A 24864-nucleotide genomic window follows, 5' to 3' on the forward strand; every position below is an offset into this window, starting at 1 on the left:
TCTAAGTCTTCTGGTAGCTGTGCCAAGAGAAATCTCAATCATTCCCAATCTTGCAGAGACGGAGAGCGTAGATATATGTAAGGAGATAACATGGACACAGGCTAATTATTGCTAACTAAAATGCTAGTTAACATTAGTAATTAAACTTAAACAGCTAATGTAAGTCGAAACTGTCTGCGAGCTTCTCCTGTACTATACGGTAATTCCTCTACTATGCGACAGTAAGTCCCGTGGTTATGACACAATCGTTAGCCTATTTTTACAAAAACGTCTGCTACGGACCCATAACGTGAGGTACAAGGTAATGGAGCCTTTTATACATTGTCATGTTTCTTTAGAAATAAACAATGGACAAATAAAGTCTTTAAACGCTTCAGATGTAAAGTTATTCGCTGTCAAAGTGACGTCAAAATGAATGGCAGTCAATGGAATGCTAACGTCGGGTGATCGCTTTGTAGCATCAAAATGGTGCCATAGGAGGTTCGGGTTGTGATGAGACGCTTACCCCCTTGGTAACGCTTGCCCGGTTGCCATTGGCAACCAGATTGAGTCAATTGGCAACCGTTTGTGGCCTCTGGTTGCCCCCTTTGGCAACCACCTGTTCAATATTTGTGTTTTTTTAAACAAATCAAAACCTACAAAACTTCTTATATCAAAAGAAGTCAATATTTTATTTGGTTGACTCCGTAAAGTTTAAAGACTACGTTTGTGCGCAATGCAACATTTTCCCTTTCCTTTTGTGCACGTCATAGGTTTACAAAGTGAAAAAGCCCAAAGTCCACCCCAAAGGGACTTACCATCTCCAACAGAAAACACTGTTCATAAACTGCTCCAAACAGCTCTATTGTAGTCCAGCCTTTACTTCTGTGACGAACGTGCGTCACTTTGTAACACACGTTATAATGGTCACCTAGCTGCTAGCGTGGCACTCCCTCATGCTCTGCTTCTGACAGGGTAGTAGTGCTGACCTAGGTACTGCACATGTGCGACTCCCAACAAAGATGGAATAGAAGTGAGATGCCTCACTCTGTAGCTAAAACAGAGAGCTCAACACACAGGGTGAAAAGAGGAGCTGCAGCAATGTGCAGCACAACAAAAATATGGTGTTTTTTGAAAATGAAACCATGTAAACCTATTCAGGTACAACCTCTAAATACAATTATGAATCTAAAAATGAACATAATATGAGCATTTTAACAGAACAGACTGAAATAATCTGAAAATGCGTATTTGTGATCTTTTTTTTTTCTTCCTCTTTTCATTTTAACCTCCCTTAGTCTTTCTGAGCCTCAAATTGTCCTCCTGCAGCTCTTTAGTTACAGTATTTGCCTGTGCTCCATCATTGTCAATTAGGCTCCAATCCCTAAGTGGGATGATTATTAGCTCCAGGGTATCTGACTAGCTACAAGCTTTCATTATAACACACAATGGTACTGTACTAGCTTATGAAAAGCCAAAGCCAAGTAGTCACAGATTTACATATCAAACCCAGCTTTTTCATCAGAAGTGTTCTTTTCTCACCAATATGGCCACAGAAATTCATTTTCACCCACACAAAACCTTCATTTGTATGAAATAGAACAAATTGTGTTACCTTTTCCAGATCAGCTCCACTGATAAGCCATGTGTGTCATACAAAGATGGAGAAGAAAAAAAATTGAGGGAATGATCCATGTCCTGTGAGAACAACATAACCCATCAGTGCACAGTCACAACATACAGACACCACACATACAGTTACAATTAGTTATATATTAGATGTAATCAGATAAAAAGGAAACAGTTTAAACAAAAAAAAATGCTAATACACAACATAAAACACCTATAGAGTACTTTACAAATGCTAAATAAACAACTACTCATTGTACTATTTGATAGTAGACAACAAGCTTCATTTTATCTTGATCAGTGCTCAGCTTTGACAGGTTTAAGCAGATGTTTGAATAAGAACATTAGGTTGCAGTTTGGGATTCAGGAATCTGATTAATGTCTAAGATGCTTTTATTTCCATCAGCATGTTTAAAATAAATCTTGGCAGCTTGTCCACTATTGTCAATTGCAATTTGGGCATACTTTTTGATTCTCTTTTTTATAGACAAGGGTTGACTAGTTGAAGAACACAGTCCAATCTAAGTCTTTTTTACAAACTGAAAAAGGAATCCATGCTCTTTTTACATCATGGCTAGAATACTCTCTGCACTGGACCAAGTCAGAAAACCCATTTCCGTCTATTGTTGCTTCTCTTCACTGTGAGGTTTAACATTTAAAAGACAAACCTTGACAGAATCATTACAACTTAAAAAAAAAATTGACGATCCCCAAACCTCTTAGTACAGAAAATCCTTTGCAGGTGGAGGGAAATAAAACAGCATGTGCTTGTTATTGTGTGCCTGTTTATGTAGCACATACAGTATTAGTGTGTTGCCAGGCTGTTGAACTCTGTGTACATATTTTCCATGGGTATATTTTTACACCGAGGGGGGAGTTTGGGGAGATCTCTTGGCCTCCAATCCGACTGAGTTATCGCGGCCATGCTCTACTCTGCTTTGCTCCCTTCTGTGTGTTCTTGGAAACGTGGCTGCCTTGTCGTGCCCTGCCAGGCCCTCGAGACAACTCCCAGTACATTTCTGTCTCAGTGGCATGTGCAAACAAATGCTTGCGTGTTTACATGTGTGTCTATTCGCCCATGCATGTCATTCCTCTGAGCAGCTTTTGGTTCAAATTTGTAACTCAGTCAATGCTGAACACAAAACATTTGTGTCTTTTGAATGACATTATGAATTTTTCTTCTTTGCTCTAAAAAGTTTGGACGTGTAGCTGTTTCGGGACACAAATATACTGTGATGGATCATGACAAGAAACTTCATTGACTTCCAAAATGCAATAACCTAGCTGTTGCAGTATTCAATACGTGCAGCTTACTCAAGGTTTGATGTGACAAATGACACAAATCTGAGAGATTTGTCAAAAGAGAGGCAGAAATCTGAAGAGAGTGATTGCTAGTCACCAACTTTCTCGTTTCACTGAGAGATGGTTGAACCACACAGAACCTGTTTGCTTCTGCTTACCTTTTTCTGTCTTGCTCACACATAACCTCAACTTACTAATGCAAGTTGATAAAAAATTCTCTCTCTTGTTCTCCCTCCCTCCTCTTCTCCCCCCACTGTGCCTGTGTTATCCAGATGGAGGAAGTAATAGCACGCATGCAGGATGACAAAAATGGCATTCCCATCCGAACAGTGAAAAGTTTTCTAACCAAGATCCCCAGTGTTTTTTCAGGTAAGTCTTTTATTTCTCTGCTCTGTTCGGTTGTGCTCTTCTACTCTCTCTTCTTCCTCTCCTCCACTTGGCTCCCACCCACTAAGTTCCCCGACTAGTACTCTGTTCTGGCCAAACAAAACACTGAAAGTATTTAGAGAGTTGTCAGTTTTGCATTTCACACTGACAAGAATCATATTGGATTTTCGAGCTGTGCAACCTAATAGATAAGAATCCATGCTGGAGTGAAAGTCCATAAGATATTATTTAAGTTAAATAAGACATTCAAAAGCTAAGAGGAGTGAGGCCATCATCACCGTCATGCATTATTTACTGTAATATAAACTTAGAGTATTAAACCTACAGTACTGCTCTATAAATAAATTTGCCTTGCCTTGCCTATCAAATTAAAACGTAAACGCTAATAAAAGTGAGAGCTTTACAATGCAACAGTGTCAAAATATTGATAAATATTAAGGATTTATAAAAGTCTACTAAAGCACTTAAAATTTGTAATAATGTAATTATCAGATATTGAGAAGTGCTTGTTCCTAAAAAGTTTTGCAAAAATCAAATTTTTGCACGATTTTGTCTCAGTGCACCAACAATGCCATAACCACCACCGGTCACCCTTACTGCTTAGTAAGGCCTCAATAATACTCGGGAACGGATGTGTACAGGGCCAGCTGCGGACCCCACAGGCACATAGTAAGTCTGTTTATACTATCCGCTTGGAGGACGTGTTCCACACACGCACAGTACACCGCTACGCTACCAATTGGTAGCGGAGTAGCTGCACGGACATGTCCACACATGTACACTCTGTGTCCACACAGAGCCTATGCATATACCCTCTGATAACGAAATTACGTCACACGGACACTGGTGGACCCTCGCGCACGCGGACAGTATAATTTCGGTTTAAGGGCCATGCTTGGCTTGTCACAACCAGTGACATATCCAGGCCCTTTTTGACATGAGATGAGTTTGAAAGGTTGGCAGTGAGCACCAACATATAGACACAGACACAGATAAATTGAAATAGCTAACTTTAGCTTTAGTGACGTTACTGAAACAATGACGATGCTTTGGGCATATAAAGGGCAGCTGATGCACAGTTCTTTTTTTGTATTTTGTTTCCTTTTTCATGCCAAGTCTACTACACAGTGTTTTTATTTGCTTAAAGCAGAGAAAGGCTACATTGATTAATGATTTTACATCTGGCCAAGCAACATCAGCTCCGACCCATTTCTGTTCTGCCTTTTTGTCATTATACAATCAATACAGCTATCAAATGGCTACACTGGCTACGTTTGTGGGAACATGACAGAATTGCAACAGATGGCATATTTGTAGCTCTGTTTTGCACCTATACCCTATATACAGTACCTATACCTAACTAAAGTACTATACTTAGGCTACACTTCATCCTTATGTCTAAAAATGACATCATCATCATCATCATCATCATCATAAGCATTACAGTATACTTTTGTTAAAATGCATGCAGTTTCTGGAGTTCAAGAGTGTAATGCTTAGACGTCATGCTACCTCCCCCAAAACACTAGTTCCCTGGCAGTTTCTAAGGCTGCAACAAAGACAGTCATTCTGCATCTTCCCCTCTGTGAACACTGCCACTTCATTCGTGTTCATTGGAGCACCCGTTGTGTGCTGTAAGCACAACAGTCGGGGATGCAACCCAGGTTACTGTAGTGCTTTTCCTCTGCACCACTTTTTTCAGCCTTAATTTTTAATAAAATACATTGATTTCTTTTCACTTGGCAATTCATTCACTTACAGTAAAAGCATATACGAATAACATATAGGCTTAGGGACCGTTCGGTATTTATGGAATGGACCACCGGAGGAAAATAGGGGAGGGTCATGTCTTTTTATTTGTTGTTGAGGGGAGGGTCATCCAACATTTTTTAGTCTGGGCGGGGGGGTCACCCAACTTTTTTATTCATGAAAAGAGCAACATTTCAAAGTGGCTTGTTTGGTGCATATTTATTCATGTAGCTCTCAGTCTCGGCCCCCTAGCAGATGGGTCTGACCGCATACGCGGAGTTTGCTGGGGGGAGGAGCACTGCCCCCCTGGTGGCTCAAACAGGTAATTGCATTGTTTAAAAAATGAGTGGAATAATTACATCTGGCCTGACCAGATATTTTATAAATATCTTAAATAACACAAAACAACTAAATGGTGATAGGTAATACATCTGATTTCATATACTGCTTTAGTAAAACAAATATTACCTGGCTAACGATGGGAGCAGCAGGACGCAAAAAACGAAAGTTACTGTTGCACTAGTCTGGACATCTTGCCGTGCCAACCTTGCAATAAAGGTTGCCTAAATGCCATGTATATAAATGTGATGTCAGCTTACTACTTGGTTGCGGGTTTTGTGTAGATTTGGACTTTTATACGTTTATTCCACTTTGTTTAAACGACGAAGTGGAGAGGCCTCGTTCACCTGTTTGGAGCTGGCTGGTGAATGTGACGCCTTGCTGGATACACCGTGACCCTTTTTGTGGATCTACTGATCGCTGTGGATTACTTTTTTTCCGTGTCATTGGATTACGGCAAAATACGGATCTTTTTTCTCAACGTGTTTTAACGTTTTATGGTGAGTTTGTAGAGGCATCTCAACAGACTGTAGGTCCAACACTGATTGTTCACTGTTACATTTTAGTTGAATTTAAGCGTCTGTCTATTGAGTTCCAAAACAGCTGTGCCGCGATTGGATTTCATAAGGGCGAATTGTTAAATTGTTACAATGTAACTTAAAATCTGCTTTAAAAATAAACATATGTGTTTTGGAATATAATGTTCAGCTTCGGCAGCTTTACCTATGTGCTAAAATATACAATGACGAAGCCTAGTGACAAGTCCATATCAACCAGTGTTGAATTGGTTATATCCCAGCGTCCTTTGCTGAATGGTCTCAATGTTTTATTGTTTTATTTCATATGAATACTAGTTTACTAGAGGAGTAACTTAGTATCTGAAGTAATGCAGTAATGCATGAAGTGTGCATTTAGTTTCTATGCTTACTGTGTTTCCACAACAATGTTAGTGAGTAAATCTACTGAAATGGCCACCACACCATAACAGAGGAGTGTGATGTGTAAGATGAGAATGCAGAGGTTAACACCTGTACGTCATAGCTGTAAAAATCAAATGGTATCTGTACTTCTTTGCTAAGTGCAAACTTGCACACAAGGGGAGGGTCATGCCTCTTTCTCAAATCATTTTGGAGGGTCATAGGAAAATTATTACTGACGAGGGGAGGGTCAAGTCCACAAAACTTCTCCGGTGGCCCCTTAATTAAATAACGAACAGTCCCTTAGGTAAGCTGTATAGGTACTGTATGTGTGTACATACAATATGAGTGTGTCTCCTTCCTTTGAGTGTGTTTTGTGGTATTTTGTTAGGTGTCCTTCATTCCTTAAACTGAACAACAGAATAATAGCATAGAAACAATTCTGCTTGTTTGTTTTCTATTAATACTGAGCAGAGGTCAGTCATTCTACAGATTTTTACCGTTTACAGTACATTCTAACATTTCACCTATTTTCCTCCTCATACTTTTTGCTATAGTAATAATCCAATATTTGTCATCATTGGGACCATTAATTGTTGATGTTATCACTAATCACTCTGTTCATATTGTTGTCATATTCTGATACACACACACACACACACACACACACACACACACACACACACACACACACACACACACATCTATGGGCATAATATTAATCAATATGGAGAACAGCCTTGTTAGAGGATTACCTTACACATCTCATTTAAGATTCTTCTTAGAAAGTGGGTCAACTTTGATAGTGTGAAAATGGGGTTGTATTAATGTTAATCCATGGAAAATCTCATCTTGTTATGAGGGTGCGGGAAAGCAAGGGGGTGCAGTGAAGACAAAATCCAGACAGGCAGAAAGATAGCTTGATGGACAGCCACAGGGACCGACTGTCTCCCTGCATGAATTCCCTCATGTCTCCATTTCACACCTTTTTCCTGCCTTCTGTGGCTCTCGTCTCCTCAACATACCTTCACCTGACAGCATGAAAGACCGTAATAATAGCTTAGAAAATATATATTTAGCCAAAGTGCCAATGTCACATGTTGTGGTAGGGTGTGAAAACATCCAGGGGGCAGGGGATGCTGTTATGTTTTTCTGAGATGTGAAAATGATTCAGTTGCATTCTCAGATGGGGAAGATGTATTGCAAAATGACATCCACCATATAAAAACTTTGATGTTCAAACAAAATAAAATGGAAGACGTGATATACAAGTCATCCCTAGACCTTATCTCAAAATGTTTGATGATTGAATCAAAAGTTTAAAATATATATATATATATATATATATATATATACACATATAGTACCTTGCCTTTTCTTCTGCTCAGTTTTACATTTAAATGCATTTTTCCTCCCCTCGGACCATATTTTGACCTGTTTACATCTTAGTTTTTGTTTGTGACAGTTGGAAATGAAATGTCTGATGTGATGCATTGACTCATTAAATGAAACAATTTAATGAAAATGACTGAGTCAGACAAATTGTGTTGTTACTGTACACAATGGATGCTTCATTATGCCATTGTACCTCTCTGGTCATTTATATTAATGGATTACAGCCAAAGAGAGCTGGCTTGAAGAGGATGTCAGAAAAGAAAATTTGGTAATGGATGGCCTATTACCCACCCACATGGTGTAAGGCGAGAGGAATTGTTATGAACTGTGATTATGAGGGGAGGTGGGTAGGGTTAAGAGTGTCATTGTTTTCCCTTTTATTTGCATCTATATGCAAAAAGGAGCAGCAGTTTCAGCACACTGTGAATATATTAGATGTCATATCAGTGATTCATATTTATGTGCTTTCTCTCATTCCAGGTTCTGAAATTGTACAGTGGATGATCAAGAATCTGGACATCGAAGATCAAGGTAAAAGAGCTGATGGATATTGTCTAGGAAAGAGGTTGAGTTGCAGGGGGTGTGGGTAGGCATAGACGTGAGGCAAACATACTGTAGCCTATCTAAGATGAAAGGGACAGGTGCATGCAGTTGTTCTAAAAACAAGGGAAGCTAGTTAATGCATCTTTAACAACATGGTCAGCAGTTGGAGCTGCATCAGTGGATGTGACACATAGCTCAGGCAGGCAATTTAATTAACACGCAATTGCCACAATTAGCGTCAAAAAACATACTCTTTCTTTCTCAGACCCTTTAATTCAGTTTAATATAAACACAGACAAGATACATATATTTTTAGATTAAGTGGTACTTACACTTTCCGAGGATATCATTATCTTCGATGTCCATCGCGAATAAATGTCCATAAATCATAGAAGAAAGATGCTCCTTATAGCTAATTCCAGAACTTGATTTAGAATCATCAGGTTTTAAGTTTTATTAAGTGTCAAATTAATCCAGAGATAGTTTGTACATCCATGGATATATTTCAAACATGAACTGCTAATAGCTAACTCGGTGCCAATGTGCCAAAATATAAACAATTACAGGCTTCTTATTTTTCTTTATGGCTTATTGGCTGTTGGCAAACCAATTTATAGGTGCATTACCGCCACCAACTGGACTGGAGTGTGAACGAGCGATAAATGCAGAAAAAACAACAACAAGCAAACAAATAAAAAACTAGATTGTCTTTACTAAATTAATTTATCTGAGAAACTTAATAATGTTGTAATATACCTTGCCTGCTGTTTTTCCGACCGTGAAAAGTTGGTGGTGGTTTGCCTTACGAAGTGTCTGAAAAAGGCGGTCTCTCTGGGTATTGTATTCCTTGCAATGTATTAGTATGTGTTCAACCATTTCTGGCTGGTTACTGTGTGTGCATTTTCCAGTTAGATGTTTGCCCATTTTATGAAATGAATAATTGAGACCAGTATGACTGATTCCAAAATTATGACCAAAGTGATGATATTTTCTTCACTACGTTTGAAGCTCACCTTCCTCCCCTTCTGGACTATGCGCCTACGTGAAGATGTTCTGACTTATTGCTGATGTATATTGAGATTTACACATGGCAAGGGGACAAATATAGGCTAAAAAACAGAGCTCAAGTTGTAGCCCACAGCTAGCAAACTAATGTCAACTAACTCCATGGCAACATTATACTTCCTGCTTACGTCCTCCAAACATCCTCCCGAGAGGGAAACCCATCATCTATAATAATATTTGTATCTCTTCTTAATTGATGGCAATGTTTATTTAAATACTATAATAATTGTAGGCTATCATTATTAGAGTTGGTTATACTGTATATTTCCAAGCTTGCTGGTGGTTCTCAGGGCAACATGAGAGAAGATCAGATAGGTCTATTGTACATTTTTAAATTTAGATTAATTTTATTCATTAAAGAGGAATACCTACGTGCCATTTTAGAACTATGTGTACCTTTACTTACTGTAACAAAGCTAAGCTAACCTGGGCTCAACACAAAGGCACACAGCTACCAAAGGCTAACTTAGCTTGTTACATTAATCCCCCTGTCTCATTTTCTCTGCGTGTTGCGTTGAATGTGAGAATGAGACTAAACTTGCCTTGATGAGTGCATGTCTTTCCTACTTCTAGAGGGGTTTGTGCTGTGTTAAACTGACTCACCCAGACACGGGAGGGATGGCCTCCTCATGTGCCCCGAGTAGCTTCAGCGTCTCTCGTTGACTTCTCCGCAAGCCCGCTCCTTGGTGTGTTGTAGTTAAGGTTTTACACGGTGTATTTACAAAAAGTTGTGTTGTGGGAAAACAAGAAAGGCAGAATTTTTTCCTCGTCAGAAACAATCTTTCCCTCAGCGTGTTTCTTCAGCATGTGTGGCCTGGTCTGTGCCCGCTCGAGGCTCCTCGCTTCCTCAAACAATCTCCTGAATGAATCTCACACACCTGCAAATCTGGGTTATCAGCGTCACACAAACACGCCCACCTCATGTCACGTGTCAGTCCCAAAAGGCTACTCAAAAGACCGTTGTAACACTTATATATAACACAATATATATAATTTTATAACCTGTATATTAAAGTTCACAAATCTGCATGTTTCTTTTATCTGTCTTTTTGTTTCCTTGAGCTACAGCAGACACTGTAATTCTTGTTCTTATTCCTCCTTTTTTCTTTCTTATTCTTATTTTATTCCAATGTGATAAAGTGCCTAGAACTAGACTGTCTTGAGGGAGTTGTCAAATCATTAGTTGAGCCTCTCATTGCACATAGAATTAAAAGTCGGCAGGTTAAACTGTAATAAAAAAAAATTAATTTTCTAATTAAACTGGTCTATGGTGTCAGGATTATGTCATATCTCGCAAGCGCAATAAAACATGCTCACGAACAAACTATATAATTTCACACGAGCAGATCTTACTTTTTGTGCATCAGTTCAACAATCGAGAGTTGTACAGGCAGCTGCGAGCATGAAACAAAACATAGGGAGAGGGAAAGAATGGCGACTGGCTATTGTTTAGTCTGGCCAGCCGTCTGATTAATCCATAACAGAAATTTAGAGCCAACTAACCAAATACTATTTTTGGCATTTTTAACTTATTAGTAGAAAGCGATCACCAGGGCCGGACTGGGACTCATTTTCAGCCCTGGAGTTTCATGCCTTAGACCGGCCCACTTTAGTTCACGACTGACTATATTAAAATAATGTAATTAAAACCTCAGAATGTAAGTCTGCATTAGGCGCGTTCTCTACAGCCTTGTAATTCATTGTATTTTTGAAAAATATCATCATTTCCAATTCAGTGCAAAAACAGTAGCCTAAGTTTTCTCACAGTGAGAGCATTAGTCTCTTCACAACACAACATATACCACAAATATCCCCTTTTTACAAAGCTTTCAAATCAAGTCAAGTCAGTTTCATTAATGTATTGCTGAATCATCAGGTATCATTAATTATCTCAGGGCATTTTTCATTGAGCAGGGCTCTTCATTACTATTAGTTCTTCTGAATGACAATCCTACCTGCCCATTCTGGTGTGTTGGGCTCATGACTGGAGCTTGGAAACGTTACTGGGCCTTGCTCTTCACTGTTAGCAGCAAACTGGACTAGAGGCGGCTGCTGCTGAAGAGCTACAAGAAAAAGTTTGATACATGAACGGTGGTTTGCAGACAACGTTGTTTTGCACGGTCGCTAGCATCTTGCACTGCTCCTAACTACCTTAACGTTAGCTTACTTACCGGCCTCGTTCATTTGTTTTTTTGAGGAAAAATGTGCTCAGCTTAGAACATTTGGCCGCGTCAGTTTCCATTGCTTTCAGCGCCGCCTTGGCGCTTCCTGTTATCCATTTTTATCTGACTTTTTTTATTTTGAGCAACTTGCAAGGTGCCGTGTCGGGGGCGGAGCCAGGGAGTCAAAAGATAATCACGTCATCATTAACCTGCAGGCTGCGAGAAAATATTAAATAAAAAAGAGTGGAACTGCGGTAAAATAATAAATAAAAAGAGTGGGGCTGCGATAAAATAATAAATAAAAAGAGTGGGACTGCGGTAAAATAATAAATAAAGTGGGGCTGCTGTGAGTGCAGGCAGCCTAGGGACAGCATCTGTCGGTACATGATCCGTTCTGCCTGCACGATCCGTTCTGCACATGCGCAAGATAATACTGTTTTACGTATCCATACGACCTGCACGATCTGTTCCACGCTAGCCTATGGCTAGCCTCCACCGGGAAGCTAACATTAGTTTAGCTAACAGCTAATTCGGCTAACCGCTAGCTGACAGCTAGATTCAGTCTAAAATAACGTTAACTCAAACGTAATGGGAAAAGCAGGCTACAGCTAAATTAAGACTTCACAGTAATAACAATAAAGACAAGTATTGAGTGATTGTATTTTAAATGAGCACAAGTAAAGTAGAACTGACGTAACAGCTGTTATATATGTTAGGTGTTTGTTATATATGTCAACGTTTATTTTCAAGTTTTATTTTGAGGGTCTTTTAAAGTTATTACATGCTGTCTCAGCTAGCAGTTAGCCGAATTAGCTGATAGCTAAACTAACGTTAGCTTGCCTGTGGAGGCTAACGGCAGACCGCTACAATCAGCTAGCAGTTAGCCGAATTAGCTGTTAGCTAAACTAACGTTAGCTTGCCTGTGGAGGCTAACGGCAGACCGTTACAATCAGCTAGCAGTTAGCCGAATTAGCTGTTAGCTAAACTAACGTTAGCTTGGCTGTCGACCGGAAGCGTGGAACAGATCGTGCAGTGTCGTAAATCCTCGTACAACCGTGCATGCGCGAACATTTTGCGCATGTGCAGAACGGATCGTGCAGGCAGAACGGATCGTGTACCGACAGCATCCATATTTCAACCCAGTGCCATGACAACAACGGCCCTCGCGGCCAAAAAAACAGACCGGCCCACCGGGAATTTTCCCGGTGCTCCCGATTAGCCAATCCGGGCCTGGCGATCACACAGTAACTTTACATCATACACCACGTCATGAAACATTATTTCTGTTTCCAGTGTTGGGAGTAATGTGTTACAAAAGTAACGCAATTACAGTAATGTATTCCTTTTTGCTGTAACGCAGTAATATAACGCATTACTAATTAAATTTCGGTAATATTATACTCGTTACAATCTCAGTAACGCGAGTTACAACGCATTTTAATGCAACATTTAGTGGTGCATTGTTTTTTTTAAGAATTCACCAACACCGCGACACATTTCTTCACAGGAAAAAAAAAAAGCCGTATTATTTTCCTGTCGCTGTATTCAATGGTTGAGATGACTGTAGAGACAAATACATTTGCGAGATGGATATTATTTTCAGGAGTTATTACGCTGCGTTGAAGTGAGCTGTCCTGTTTCTGTTCCCGTGGTCAGAACCAGAGACGGTACGGACAGCATGTATGTCCCAACAGGTGACGGTACGTCAGCGGCTGACAGATATAAACATGTCGGGAATTAATGTTGAGGCTTGCTACACGTAAATATCGTTGCATTTTTATCAGCCGTGGAGAGTAACTATGCCTGTAGTGGAATGGCTTCGAATGACGACCAAAAACGCTTGTCTTTTACTGTGACCATTTACTGTTCAATATGTTGCAGTTTTACAAACAAGAAAGTGAACAAATTGAGCCTGACGGACATGTCGCTTCTCAGTAAGCTAGCAAGAGCAGGCTACACAACAAACAACTTCCGTGTAGCCTACTTCAAAATAAAAGCACTTCCTGTGACGGTTCGCAGTAAAACTAAATTACTGTTAAATAAGTTTGTGTAGGCTACCTTTTCACAAATCAGTTGTAAATCAGGTACTGTAAATAATGTTAATAGTGAGTTTTAGTCACACTATAATTGAACATTTCCTTTAGAGTGTTTTAACCTAAACAACATGAATTTCTTATTGAAGTGCTGTAAACAAACATTTTACAACAATGCCATACTTTTAATTGAGTATTTTCATTTTCTCCTACTTGCCTATTATACGTTTTACTTATCTATTTTGTATAGCTTTAGTTACTTTGCATATTTATATTAATTATACAAAATATGAATAATCTATGATGTATTAAAGTGGATAAAGAGGAGACTTTATTGATCCGGTGGTGAAATTCACAAGCTAGCTGCCAAATCAAACTGCCCCTGTTATTTTAGTGAAAGTAACTCAAAAGTAATGCAAAAGTAGTGTAACGCATTACAATTCAGAGACAGTAATATTGTAATATAACTAATTACTCTTAAATGACAGTAACTAGTAATCTATAATGTATTACATTTTGGAAGTAACTTGCCCAACACTGTCTGTTTCTGGATTAATCAGACGGGCTGGCCAGGCTAACAACAGCCATGTTAGCTAAGGCTAACGTTAGCTCTAATGTTAGAGGTATGGGTACATACATTGTCAAGGATTTACAAGGTTTTTCAAAACAAAAGCATCGTACATATCCACAACAGAACAGATGAGAGACATGTATACAGTCCTTTATTTATGGTGCTATCTTGCTCTACATTGTTAATAAAGACAGAAAAACCTTTTGTCACCAGTACACTCCATGTTTCCTGAACCGGTGTCACTACCCGATGTGAGTCGAGTGCAGATGTGAGTTGCACATGCTCAGATTTAAACGGTTTACGGCATAACGCCAAGGGATCTGGATCCGGCAAACATTTTAGCTATCTATGACATGTAATACTATGATTGTTTGATTGCTAACGTTAGCTCAAAACGCCATTCAAGTGACAGCCTTTGTTGTGTTTGATTGCTAACTTGTAGCCAGCAGTGAACGAACTTCGCTAAGTCCATTTTTCAAGTCTCTCGTTAGCAGGTTCTTGTAGGCTAATTCAGTCTCTAATCTAGAACTGACATCAGGACACAAAATGTGATGCCTTATAATAATAAATTACTGCTATGTAATGTACCTATCTCGTTATTCTGTGGCTAACAGCTAAACAGATTTCTGAAGTCGCAAAGTGAAGCATGCGCAACTCACATCTGCACTCGACTCACATCGGGTAGTGACACCATAGCTGTCAATCAAAGTAACATTAGGAAGTGAGGTCTGTGGGTGAGATCGCCTCGAAAGTGACTAATCATAGGAGGGCCAGGGCGTCCTTGGTTTCCGCCCCCAAAATGTCAAAAGTCAGTTTCATTCAAGCGAGCAGAAATCAACTTAGAGAGGAGAGTTTACCTGTGAGTGCGTGAATGCCCCCCACTGCTTGCAAAGCAGACACTCAAAGGCGCATGGTGCTTAGTTTTAACCACGCAGGTGCCATACTTTGCCTCTCTCTAGTCTTTGTTTCACGCTTGCAGCTGCCTGTACAGCTCTTGATGGTTGAATGGGTGCGCAAAGAGTAATATCTGCGTGTGTGAAATAATCAAATTAGCTTGTGAGCATGTTTTATCGCGCTCGCGAGATATGACATAAGCCTGACGCCATACCGGTCGCTTGATTGCATTAAAAATGGTAAGCTAAAAATGTGAAAAACAATCTTAATCTTTTCTGAGTTTTGGGTGTTTGTGTGTGTACTGCAGGTGTGTTTTTACTTGGATATTGGAGCGTTTATGTGTGTGGGTGTTTGTCTGCTTTAGTTTGTGCCTCAGTATTGTGAAGCCAGTTCATAGTTGCAAGACTCCGCTGACTCGTCAACTCACAATTCCTTTGTGTGTTGTTTCATTTGTATGCAAGGATCTGCCTGTCTTTTTTTTGTCAATTGTGTCAATTTGTCACTTTATATCAGACAAGTTTTTATGCACGCACTTATTTATGTGTATGTGTATATGATTAAGGGTACAAGGAAGTAGTTAGATCATGATAAAACTCCTCTACAATGTTTGATATCAGTTGAACTTTCCAGAGTGGACAGAAAGCTTTTATTCTCTTTTGTCTTCTCATTGACGTCGATAAACTAAAAACAGTTTCAGACATTTAAATTTGCCATACAGCTTATGCTTTTCCCCATACCTCAGGCCTCAGACAGCACTGTGATTTATAATGTATGTATATCGGGACACCTCTGATTTGCCAAAAAAAAGAGATAAACTATCAACAACAAAAAACCCTGTCATGCTTCATGTGCTAAACTGAGCCAAGAATGTTCATTTTTTGTTGCACTTTTTACTGAAGCCTGGCAATAACACATATGTCGTTCTCTCAAGCAAAATTGACATTTATAGTGTTACATTTTGTGTCACCTGCAATATTGAAAATGCTCTTCCATAATAGTATTCCTGATCAAAATAGTCAAAAACATCCATTTTATAACTGAAGAGTCCGAAAACGTATCAACAACCAGATGTTCTCTGTCCTTTAAGACTCTAAGACAGACGCAAAGCAAGCTGTCAATTGCCCTGCGGGGGTGAACAGAGCGCTATGCAAAACTAAGGCACAGAACACCTCTTGGTGGGGCTGACAAACACAGCTATGTGAAATGCAATTTTTTTTGGCTTCCAGCACAATAGCAGCATGTTTATTATGCAAAGGCACATGAGTTGATATCAAAGTTGACTTGGGATTGGGAGATTTAAAAAAAAAAAATGCCACAGATTACATACTGACACACTCCAGATGAACTCATTATCATCCTATTTAGCAATCTTTGTAGTCCCCAATCCTATTTTTCCTTCAACACTGCATTTGATTAGCTGGCACAAATTCCTTCCTCTTAAGTTCTTCTCAAAAGTGTTAGATGTCTTTTGGGGCATTTTAGCAGAATATTTTGCAAGTGTAACTCTTTGTCATTATATTTGTATCACAATTCAGACCATTATACATCATCACATCAATTTACCGTATTTCTAAAGCCAATTGGTTTATCTAGCATAGGAACTATTGGAATTAACTGCTTACCACATTCAGGTTGGCCAGACTTGATTTATTAGCATGCATTAATGTGCAGTCCAGACAGCTCACTAAGGGATTGCAAACATTCCGAGGATAAATGTGAATGAGGAGCCGCAGGTTGACATGATGTGGACGCTGCATATAGTCCTTTAGTTAGTTATTCATCAGTGATCTCAAAACTGACCTGATCCGCTTTTCTGAAAAAAAACATAGAAAAGGGTATTTTAACACATTGAAACAATTTGAATTGGTACCAGCATGATTTATTCTTTACAGGGATATGAGTATCCCTAACGCATCACGGATAAACATCCATAAATCCAGTTGTAATTTGCATATTTATTAAATGCAGACATTTTCTGCAGTTTCAAAAGTAGGCCGTATCCAGTTGATTGTTGCCTGTATATCTGTGGTTACAGAGCAAATAGGAACTGCTAGAAGCTAATTCTGCATGACTCTCCATTTCCACCAAAATGTAAATATGAAGCTTAAAAGATAGGGCTTAGTGTTGCCCGTAGCTAACTGACTGAATGTTATACTTCCTGTTTACATCACCCAGAGCATGATGAGAATCCTGGTGGGAAAATCTCAAAATATGTTCATCCCATAAGACTAAGAAAAACAAACAGAAGTGATAGAATGCATGAAAATATTTTTTTGCTTTGCATTATCAATATACTGTATACAGTAACAATGGCATAAGCCTGTAAATGAAGGAAGTGAAAATCCAGCAAAAACAGCCTTAGGTTCAAAGGGGTTAATGGACTATGGACTCATTTACTCACAGAATCACTAAGGCAACCGTATGAATTAGTGTTGCTGTATTATCATTTCAATTAGGCAAGCAGGGTTGTAAAAACCTAATCAGCTCTAGCATCAGTCTGCTGCTCTTCTGACCTTGGACCTGCCTGAAAATAAATCCCTCTCCCAGGGGTATAAATTAGATCATGTTATTGATAAAATAAATAGTATGACATTGTAAAGCCCTTAGATATACATCAGGCCTGTCTGTAAAATATAGATAAAGTACTCTAAATATCATAATTAACATTTTCATTGCCAAATTCAAAAGCAAATCCTCCTTCGTGCAAAGGAAACTGTGAAATAAAATGTCTTCACTTTATACTTTTGCTGTGGTCTAATAATTATTAGAACACTTTAACAACTTAGACATATACTGTATGGTATTAGCTGGATAAATGAGCTTGTGAGACAGGAAGGTGGGAAACACAATATGTTCTAAATGCATCTATGAACATCTCTGCATGCGTGTATAAGTATTAATTAAGTAATAGATTATGCTGCGATGCTCTAAAAACATACATACATACATACATACATACATACATACATACATAGTATGATAAGGGATAAGTAGCCAACTTGTATAAAATAACATGATGCGGGGGCTGGTTTTCTTCCTGTCCTCCCTAATATTTTGAGTCACCAGCCACCACTGATACATACAGTACATTTATACATTCAGTAGTAATTTAGTACATAATAATTTAGATCCCTGTGGGGGGAATATAGTTGTCAAACAGCAACAATCAAAACATTTAACATGACTAAACAACACTATTAAATAGTCAAATTTATTACAACAGGACATCGACAAAAAACTGTCAAGCTGTCAGTGAGTGTGTACCCATGTGTTATTAAGGATGTGCATTGCATATGAAAGAGCACCTAATCTGCTCAGTGGAACACCAGATGGTAAAATGATCTCTGAGGGAGGACATCAGCATGGAAAGGCTTCATACTGTTCTGTATAATGGTTCTGGTCTTCTCCTCCAACCTCCTTTAAACCGCCTCCTCATCAGACTCAAGAGTCACTCTTGCAGTAAAACCCTTTAAATTATCTTTTTCAGTCTCCTGAGATCACCCCTCTGTACACTGCTACTCTGGCATACAGATGTATAAAAGACTGTAACTTTCTTTGAAGTGTGGATCTATGAAATAGTGGCATTATTCTTTCACCATTCTTCTAATAGTTCAGTTGCACATTTGTACAGTATAAATCCACTATCTCCTACTCCTTAGTTGATTAAACCCAGCGATGGAACAAGTATTCAGATCATTTATTTAAGTAAAAGTACCAATACAACAAAAAATAAAAAATAAAAATACTCCATTTCAAGTAAAAGGCCTGCATTCAAAATATACTATATACATAAAATACTTGGTAAGGTAAATGGCCCCTGTGACTGATATCTTATAACATTTGAAATTATTGTTAATTTTTTTTAATACGGGTGCATTGATGCATATATTAAATAGCATTTTACTATTTAAGGTGGAACTAGTTTTAACTCCTTTTTATACAACTTAGTCCAGTGGTTCCCAAGATGGAGGTTGGGCCCCAGTTAAATGGTCACATGATAAATTGGAGCGGTTGTGAGATAATTAATCGGGAAGAAAGCTTGTAAGAAAGTTCTGATCCACAACTCAGACATCTGAAACTTGGCAACTCCAACCAGACACTGTTTTTTTTCATAGGGGTCACAATCCAAAAAAGGTTGGGAACCACTGGTCAAATCTTTAACAATTCATAGTATTTCATAACCCTATTATATGCTTTTTTTGAAAAGTAACTAGAAACTAAAGACAGAATATTTTCCTGTAAAATGCAATTGAGTAGAAGCATGAAGTAACATACAATAGAAATACTCAAATTTACTCTAAGTACAGTAGGCTACTTGAGTCCTTTCCACCATTTAAGCAAAGATTCTTGATCATCTGAAAATCTCCAAACAGCGCATACTGTATAGTGCAAACAATAATAATCAAAATATAACTACAAATACAGAATCTCTTACGTTGTCTTTAGATCAAGCTCAGCTGGAAGAATACTCCCACACTCCACTTGGCAGGGCTCCAAACTGCTGGGTATTTGGCACCGAGCTGGTAATATGATGAAATCAAAGGGTGTTTTCCCCCCGGACTCCAAGGCCGGCCTGTCTTGACAACATGACTAATTCCAGTCCAAGGTTTAGCCAGCTATAAAGCTTATAGAAAAGCCTGCGATATGTAAAATGTAACCCCGAAGCTCCCTTGATATAAGAAATTGATCTTTATAGACTCTTACAAGCAACAACAAAACAATTTTGGTTAATCTTTTCATCCCTCCGAAATCCCTCCATCACATTAGTCTGATTTGCAGTTATTTTTTGGGCCAATCATACCGTACAGTTTCTATACATGAAAATAAATGAAATCTTTGTACTGGATACTAAATTAGCACTTGCTGTTCAGCTTGATCTAATTGGCTGTTTTCATCTTTTAAAATGTGTTGGGTGATTTCCTAAATTTAAAATTAGCAAAAATAACAGACTTTGCAGACAATGCAGTGGCAGGACTGTTTTGGAATAACACACCAACATATAATATACAGTAAATGATATAAAAAAAATAAATAAATAAATATATATATATATATATATATATATATATATCAAATGTGTGATAATATTGCTGTAAAAAATAGTGCAGTTGATAAGGAGGAAGGTATGTGTTTATAAGTAAACAGGTTTAAATAACGTATGACTCATCATTTATTAATAAATCCCAGTCACACACACACGCACACACGCACACACACACACACACACACACACACACACACACACACACACACACACACACACACACACACACCCGCTGCATGTGGATATATGGATGTGTGTGTGTGTGTGTGTGTGTGTGTGTGTGTGTGTGTGTGTGTGTGTGTTAGAGAGCAAGAGAGCAGAGATGTGAATATTTTATGCATGCATACAGTATAAGATCATGTTAAAGCATTCATAACTCTGCATATTTAGACTATTTCAAGCAAAACTTTGTGTCTGTTAGCTTATTAGTGTGTTACAGTAAGATCACAGTTTACTGTTGGACTCCCCTGGGCTTTACACTAAACATTCAATAAATAACCAAGGTACTGTACATGGCAGAAATAGACAGGGACACAACTGTATGAAACAACATGTATATACTGCTTTGTATACTGTTCAAAATTACCAAAAAAAAGTCACAGAGAATTGTCAACACACAATTATAAACATGAATAATAGATGTTGACACCATGAAGCACAACATCAGGTGATTTGACTGATGAGTTCCGTCTTACTGGCTGAAGGTGGGCTAATCAGCAAGACCTCCCGTTGTTCTGCTTGGAGACCTGCCTATTCTTCTATTATAGCAGCTTCTTATTCAGATCCATGGTGTTCATTTTGGCCATTTTGTCAAAGATGAATTTAAAAGTGAATAAAGTTAAATAGCTTGTGTGACAAAAAACACTGTATGCTGCCTGAGGATCTGTGATGAGGAACTATTGATTGCAGGATAATCAAATAGTCTTCTTTAATTGAAAGAGTGGGATCCCAAAGCAGGTTTATCTTTTAATGCCTCAGTATAAACTGAATAAAGCTAAATCAGAATTTATATTACAGGCCTTATTATCCTGATCCTTAAAGCTTATTCGTTCTTTGGCAGAGAGTTAGATGATGAGGTTGATACCACTCTCATATCAGTTTACATAAGGCTACATAAGGCAGCAGCCAGCAGCCGGTTAGCTTAGTGCGAAGACTGGAAATGAGGAAACAGCTTGGCTCTGTCAAATGGTAACAAAATCCACCCAGCAGCACCTGAAGCTCGCGGAATTACATACATATCTAATTTGCCTAATCGCTACAAAAACTGAAGTGGAAAAACAACAACAATTTGACGTTTTATGGGAGGTTATGTGTCAGACTTCTTTCCCCACGAGCAAGTAAATAAGCATATTTTCTCACTCTATTTCTTTAAACCTGAAAATGCCAAACTGTTACTAGAAAAGTGACCTAGAACTCATTTTTAGGCTTGAGATGAAATCCAAATTAAAGATCTATAATTTTTCAGTTCTTACTATATCTCACTCTTTTAGAATGTTTTTTAAGACATTTCCTTCAGAGCACAGAATAGCCATATAATATCTGCAGGACAGTTGAATTGAACTTGTGAAAGACAAAACCTTCCTACCCACAGCCATTTTATTTAACACACTCCCAAAACATGCTGATGTATTTGTGACTGTTTTATATACATGAAGATAAAGTTGTGCTGTTGAACAATATTACTGGGAAAACTGAATACACCTGTACCTGGAGTACTCCAAGTTGTAAATGGACTTTATGTCTGGGTTTTTTCCAGTGGAGGCTCTTCACCTAGGAACTCTAATGGCTGCACATGGTTACTTCTTCCCCATCTCAGACCACGTCCTCACTCTCAAAGATGATGGCACTTTCTATAGGTTTCAGGTAAGAATAGTAATAGTAATGCTCTGATTCTTATTTGTGTTGAAGGATCTTATAAAATCTCTATTAGTCTCTATTATTATTAGTAGTAGTACAATTACGGTAATGTTTAAAATAGACCTACTGTAAGAAGAAGAAGAAAGAAGAAGAAGAAGAAAGCCTTCACACGGATCATTTTTTAAACAGACTATACCATATATGTCATCACAAAAACTTTCTACTATATATAACAGAAAGTTTTAATTCAGAGTCCAGAATGATGTGATACAGGTTTGCCGGAGATTTCATAGAGAAAAAATACAAATATATTCTGTATTGTCATTTTATATAAAACATCTATAGCTCATTCCTTTCTGTTGAAAATAAAGTACAAAAATCCCTTTACACATGACAAATTTCCATCTCTAAAAGCTGCAGTCATGGTCGATCTTCTAAAGTGCCTCTGTGTGATATGCTGGAGTCAAAACAGTGATTAGGAGTTGCTCCATAATTCTCCATAATACAGGTTCCTGAAAATAACAAAAAACACATCACTCTGAATGTCAATAGTGGGATTGACAGTTTAAGTGATTTTGAACCCAGCGAGCTCCCTTGAGTGTGCAGCACAGAACTAAATGAAGTTAATCAATGCCTAAGGCTGTTTGTGTTGTGTGTAGCAGGCTTCACATTGCTCTTTAGGTTAGGTTTTCATCTGAAGTCAGTCCAGTCCATACAATGATGCCTGAGGAGGGTTAAGATTCTTGCTGGTGTCTGCTCTCAGTGCTCGCTGAAAGGAGCTTATGTGCTTTAGATGTTATGCTGAGCGCATTATACAACAAAATGTTTTATTGTGACAGATGCAGGGCTGTGACTGTGTGCCCACTTTGCATGACAGTGCACACTTTGATTCAAAACACAATGTGGTTAGCTGAACTCTTTCAAAGTTTTTTTTTTTTTTTTTTTTTTTTAAGTTTTCTTTCTTAATGACCTGTTTTTCCCTTTAGACTCCATACTTTTGGCCATCAAACTGCTGGGAACCAGAAAACACAGACTATGGTGAGAGAGCTGTTCTGGTCTTATATAGGGCTAATGATGCAGATTGTTTGTGTAGTGCATTTGTCCAATTTGCTGAGGGTGTTACCAAAAGTTCAAAAGATTAAACACAAATAATGCAACTGCAGTATGAAGATATTATGTAAAAATATAAACTTACATTTTGTTTTTGATGCTTGGACCACAGTTAGAATCAGTTATAGCGCAGTTGGCATGCAATAACTGTATGCTTTCTATTTTCCTCAGTCAATTGCCTCAGTCATATACTCTCTGACTGATACAGACTGATTACAGTGAAGGAAAGTGAAGGATGTGTTTGTATGCATGCAACTGTTGTGAACATTTGGCTGAAGGTTTTACTGGTGATACAGGGATGAGCTTTTCAATGTTTAAAGCAGAGCGGAGATAAACACGTTCATAATGCCAAAAATGATTTGAGCAAATAGCCACACAGCCTTGCAGGTTTTTCATTTGTTGCTTGAGTTATAGGACGAGGAAAAGGGCTAATGCTCGCTGTGAGAATAATCCTGTGAGTGCTAGGGGAAGTTAGAGTGTCTCAGATGTAGCAACTGATTCACATGAATGATGCCCCTTAATGAAAACAGTGTAATGGCATAATGAAGCTTCCACATAATGGTCAGTTAACAAAGGGATGAAGGGATGATGATAGTACAGGAAGAGATCAAAATCAGGCCCACACACACACACGCATGTGCACGCATACACACACACACACACACACACACACACACACACACACACACACACACACACACACACACACACACACACACACACACGCACAGACGCTCAGAAACCATGCACAACCAATGACCTTTGTGATTTGCAGGCCAGTTTAAATGTGCAGTTGAGAGGATTAAATGAGTAAATGCAGGGCCACTTAAGGCTGTTAAAACCCAGCTGAGATCCCGTTATCCCTCTATTACCAATCTCTCTGTCTCTCTGTCTCTTAGCTGTTTACCTCTGCAAAAGAACAATGCAAAATAAAGCACGTCTGGAGCTTGCAGACTATGAAGCGGTAAGTGAAAGAGATTGTTTAGTGTCAGCACTCCCCTCTTCACATATCTGTTCATACTGACACTGAGGACATTTGTTTTCCTGTGTGCCACTGCATGATTTGTAACTTTCCTTTCACCTAAGCTATTAAATGAATCACTGGGTTACTCAGGGGTTTTTCTCATTGTATGTGAGCAGGGATCATTAAAGATGGCGTACAGCCGTGCACTGAACACATCATGCGCAGTAAACGTAATCAGCCCAGATCCCTCAAAAACCTTTTATTCCCCATTTATTGTTCTTTGTTTTACTTGCAGGAGAGCTTAGCAAGGCTACAGAGAGCTTTCGCCAGGAAATGGGAGTTCATTTTTATGCAAGCAGAAGCACAAGCGAAGTAGGTTTCTATAAGAACCACACACGCATTGAGCCATTATGAGTGAGTCCTCTTACACCCTCATTCTGACATGATTTAAAGTGGTTTACTACAACTTGCCTGTAATTACCAGCACACAACTTCACAGATGAGCTGCACATTAAACATGTGATGGAGTGAATGCATCGTACGTGTGTTGGAATAAGCTACGTGCGCTGTAAAAACAGTTCTGAACTCCCTTTTTGTTCCTCAGAGTGGATAAGAAAAGAGACAAAATTGAGAGGAAAATTCTCGACAGTCAGGAAAGAGCATTCTGGGACGTGCACAGACCAGTGGTGAGTGAAATTACTGATGTTGTCGTCATCGTCACCTTTGCTGTTACCGATATCATTGCTGACATTATCAACATCATCTTAATTGTTCCTGCAAAAGTGAATGATATTGAAAAAGCAATTCCACACTGATCACTCTGCACCACACACACACAGAATCAAAATGACATATTGTAGATATCACTTATGCTCTCTGGGCTATTTTAATCCATCCTACACATCCTACACAGGCAGTAGCAAT

The 24864-nt window shown here is 38.6% G+C and overlaps 1 protein-coding gene across 4 annotated transcripts in view; it reads left to right on the forward strand.

Annotated features, from left to right (window-relative positions):
* rgs7a (regulator of G protein signaling 7a) overlaps positions 1 to 24864 on the forward strand; it is a 69164-nt gene that overhangs the window by 37557 nt on the left and 6743 nt on the right. For all 4 annotated transcript variants that reach the window (XM_035991952.1, XM_031307970.2, XM_031307979.2 and 1 more), the window contains exons 3-9: positions 3183 to 3279; positions 8178 to 8228; positions 21766 to 21872; positions 22853 to 22904; positions 23876 to 23940; positions 24236 to 24312; positions 24545 to 24626. In XM_035991952.1, coding sequence (XP_035847845.1) covers positions 3183 to 3279; positions 8178 to 8228; positions 21766 to 21872; positions 22853 to 22904; positions 23876 to 23940; positions 24236 to 24312; positions 24545 to 24626 — 531 coding nt within the window. The remainder of the gene's footprint in view (positions 1 to 3182; positions 3280 to 8177; positions 8229 to 21765; positions 21873 to 22852; positions 22905 to 23875; positions 23941 to 24235; positions 24313 to 24544; positions 24627 to 24864) is intronic.

This window comes from Sander lucioperca, chromosome 15 (assembly GCF_008315115.2).
Source record: "Sander lucioperca isolate FBNREF2018 chromosome 15, SLUC_FBN_1.2, whole genome shotgun sequence".
Classification (NCBI taxonomy): domain Eukaryota; kingdom Metazoa; phylum Chordata; class Actinopteri; order Perciformes; family Percidae; genus Sander; species Sander lucioperca.